The following is a 3,989-nucleotide window of genomic DNA, read 5'->3' as shown; positions in this document are numbered from 1 at the left end:
GGAAAAATAAATTTAATCCAAAATAAAAATTTTCAAGTTATAAAATAGGAGAAACTATACAAATGGTCACTAATGTTTTGGTAAGCTTTCGTTTTCTTTGCTGAAATTTCAAAACTAACAAATTGGTCGCTAACATTATCAATTTATAATAAATCAGCCACTCGTCGTTGACATCGTTAACATGAGTGACGAAATGCTGATATGGCACGTTGTAACCAAGTTGACCACTCTTTGACTTCAAAAAAATATTTTTTTAATAAATTCCCTCTTTCCTTTCCTCCTTTCTTTCTCTTCTTTTTTTTAGTCTTTCGTCATCTTCCTTAACTGTGGAATACCTTACATGGCTAACGAATTCCATAGGTAGTTTAACATTCTCATTTCATTGGCTTTCATGCTATCTAACGTAAGGATAATGGGATATAACTATGTTCATGTTGTCTAGAATTATACCCCTTCTAGTCATACAAATTTTATTTTGTTTCTTTAACTGCCAATAAACATTTGAAAAATGATAAGACCTTTTCACTTGTTACATGTCTCTTGCCTGTGTGCAATTTGGTAGGCATTCGTATGAGGCAGGGATTCATAAGTTGCACTATATAACTGCTGTAAATTAGTGATAATAGGCTGAGATTCTGTTGATACAGTTTGATACATTCGTCCATAATCTCTTATTCGTTTAGCATTCCGACTAACCTAAGGATTTTGCATGACACCTTACAATACCCCGACTAAGTTTTTCGACAAATGATATTCTCTTTCTGCCAAGTCCATTTCTACTTGACCTTAAAAAAACAATGCAGTTTATGATAGAACAAGAAAATATAATTGCTTATTAATACATGGAGTAGCTAGACACTTACCGGTTCATGTCCGAGCTGTGATCCTCTCCTCTAGTATATCGGTTTGAATATAGAAAATCATGCAAGATATAGAAAAATATATATTATGAGGGAGCATGAGAAGCACAATCTAAGCTAAGAAAACTACCTTCGTATTATATCAAGAATAATTATATACAAACCTGATAGCATCTTTCTGAAAACAAAAAGATGTATCAGCATCTTAGGTTCAACTAACGACAGTATATAACAGTCAAATGGATCCCTTAACCATGCAGGGTCTTCCATTGTTAAGGAAGATGAAGAAAGACAAAAAAGAAGAAAAGAAAGGTGGAAAGGTGGAAAGGAGATAGGGTTTATTTAAAAAAATATTTTTTTGAAGTCAAAAAGTGGTCAACTTGTTTATAAAGTGCCACAAACAGCATTTCACCATCCATGTTAATGGTTGTTAACTACTTGTAGGTAATTTATTATAAATCGGTAATGTTTGTCATTGATTTGTTATAAATTGACAATATTAATGATCAATTTGTTAGTTTTGAAACTTTATTGAGAAAAATAAAGAAAATTACTCAAATATTAATGATTATTTTTGTAGTTTACCCTATAAAATGAAGAGGCAGTTGATGATTGGGGAAAAAATAATGTACCATCAGTTGTGGACAAATTGTGGTCACGCTAGCACGTACAGATACAGTAAAGATACCTTATCACTAGGTCAGACCTTTTCCACACAGAGAGAGTAATACACACAAAAGAAAATATCAAATCAATTGGCATTTTTGTTATTAACTTCACATTAATTTAGATGAACTAGCTTTTCATTTCGGAAATCGGATTTGAGCTATCTGGAATTCCAATTTGTTTGAACTAAATTAACATTAACCCTTTAGGTAAATAAAGGGGTTGCTTTTGGATATAAAATATACGTTTTATCCAAAAATAAATAAAGGGGTCGATCCAATACAATGTGAATGTCTAAGATCCCATCTCCAATGGGTTACATATAACATTTGTTGGTAATATTGATTACAAAATCATACCATTAACACTGATTGGAAAATAAATAAATAAATAATTTGAATTAACTAAAATCGTATCGTGGTAAAAACAATTGTCTTACAAACGAATTCGCCCCGATATGTGTAACCGCTCCAATAGGCGTATCGTCCCCCGAGGTTAGCACGGTCGTTCCAAATTTCGTACGCCCGGAATCAGAGTGGACTGCTGATGGTACTGCTCCTCTGATCGTCGGAAAGACTCAGAAGCTTAGAAAGTTTTGAGAGAGTTGAGAAATGTTTGAGTGAATTGTATATGAGTTGAGAGTGAAATGAGCTCTCTATTTATAGGATGTGTATGAGTAAAAACGTTCAAGAAAAATCATAATTAAAATTCTGATTTAATTCAAAAAATTTAAACCTCTGTAACTCCTTATATTAATCATATGAAACTACTGAAATAACACAATGAACCTGGCCCTCAGCATGTCTAGATTCATCCAAACGTTTCTCTGATTAATATTAAAAACTGGCCGTTTGAATTATTATTTCAGAAATCAATACATACAGTCATTTAATCAACTGTTACACTCTAAAATTATAGAATTCAAACAAACCTTGACCTTGAGCACAATCCGAGACGGACGGTGGCAGAGGTGGTGCATGAGAAACAAAAATGGTACATTATTATTTTAGTACTCTAATTTATTTTATTAATAATTTTTGTTGCATGATGTTTTTCATTATTATTTTATTAATATATAATTAAAATATTTTTTTTGAAAGTTAGAGTGGTTAAATTAGGATTAGTTTGAAAGTCCACTAATTAAATTGAAAAAAACTAAAACTTTAATGACCAAAATATGAGTGAGAAGATAGTTGGATGATGAATGATACAATTTATCCATAAAAAAAGTGCCATGCGCAAATCACCCATTAAGTTTTAAACGACCAGGTACTAAAATAAAATAAAAATAAAATATTAGATATGATTTTGAAAAAAAATTAAAAATTTAGATCTAAAACGAATCAAAATTAATAATTTAGGTGCTAAATACGTAATTTTCTCCTAAAAACCATACATGTCTGAAAAGTGGTACACAATAATGCCTTCAGTCTGAATTTCTTATCCCCAGATTCTCCGCCCTTTTAATCTTACCAGGTAAAAAACAACAATAATAGCAACTCCACGGTTCTCTCCACTTCTTCACCTTCTAACTCTTCCTTTTCCTGCATCGTCTTCGATTGTCCTTGGCCTTGACCAATTAATTAGCCATAAGATCCATGGAGGAAATGTGGAAAGATATTAGTCTCCCCTCCCTAAAAGACCTCCCTCCTCTCTCCACCAGACCCAACAACCCTAACTTTCCCGGCATCATCCTTCTGGACCTTTTTGCCGGACCCATCTATAATAAACAAACTCCAACTCTAGGAACATCACATGTCTCCAATGACACTTCTCGACCACCCACTGCCGCCACAGCTTTGAACTTGAATTCCTGCTCGGACTTGTGGTACGTCGACAGCGGTGGCCCTTTGAGGTCGTCGAACCCAACACTCAACACTCCTATAAGTGTTGCAGCGGCTCCAGCTTTTGGTTCTTCTCACAACACTACTTTTCATGGTTTTGGTTCTTTGGCAGTCTTCCCTCCTTTTGGAAGAAAAAGGGCTCCAGAAAGTAATGAAAAATCCAACTCCAACGATAGGCGGCATAAGCGCATGATGAAGAACAGAGAGTCAGCTGCTCGGTCAAGAGCTAGAAAACAGGTGTGAATCTATTCGACTCTTTTTTTCCCCATGCACGTACACATTACTATGCGAGGAAATTAAACCGGTATGTAATATATTTTTTATGACATGGTTTGTGAGTTCCTTTGATGTTTGATTAACCAAGGCTTACACAACTGAGTTGGAGCTTGAAGTTGCTCATTTAAAGGAAGAGAATTCTAAGCTTAAAGGGCAGCAAGATAAGGTGATGTATTTACAAATGTAGTGGTAATTATAGTTCGCTGATCGGGAGATATCCAGCTGGTTGATCATGATATCATATAGTGGATGTATTTGGGCTCTTGTTTTGCAGTTGTTGTCAGCTCCAGATCAGCCGCCAAAAAAGACTACTCTAAGTAGAACTTTAACTGCTCCTTTTTGA

The 3,989-nt window shown here is 34.3% G+C and overlaps 1 protein-coding gene across 1 annotated transcript; it reads left to right on the top strand.

The window, feature by feature from the left end:
* The first annotated feature begins 3,038 nt into the window (after positions 1-3,038).
* LOC120216742 (protein FD-like) lies at positions 3,039-3,989 on the top strand. The gene is made up of 3 exons (XM_039214088.1): positions 3,039-3,607; positions 3,735-3,812; positions 3,921-3,989. Exons 1-3 carry the CDS (start codon positions 3,125-3,127, stop codon positions 3,987-3,989), a joined length of 630 nt encoding a protein of 209 aa, XP_039070019.1. The 5' UTR covers positions 3,039-3,124.

The sequence above is a fragment of the Hibiscus syriacus genome, unplaced genomic scaffold, assembly GCF_006381635.1.
Source record: "Hibiscus syriacus cultivar Baekdansim isolate YM2019G1 unplaced genomic scaffold, ASM638163v2 tig00110163_pilon, whole genome shotgun sequence".
NCBI lineage: Eukaryota > Viridiplantae > Streptophyta > Magnoliopsida > Malvales > Malvaceae > Hibiscus > Hibiscus syriacus.
Note: the sequence above shows the minus strand (reverse complement) of the source record. Positions and strands in the feature narration are given on the sequence as shown.

Bases quoted from the DNA above. Each gene is read 5' to 3' on its own strand.
- LOC120216742 (XM_039214088.1), top strand. From the start codon at position 3,125: ATGGAGGAAATGTGGAAAGATATTAGTCTCCCCTCCCTAAAAGACCTC. The intron at 3,608-3,734 runs GTGTGAATCTAT...TGATTAACCAAG, and splicing joins GGTCAAGAGCTAGAAAACAG to GCTTACACAACTGAGTTGGA. The intron at 3,813-3,920 runs GTGATGTATTTA...CTTGTTTTGCAG, and splicing joins TTAAAGGGCAGCAAGATAAG to TTGTTGTCAGCTCCAGATCA.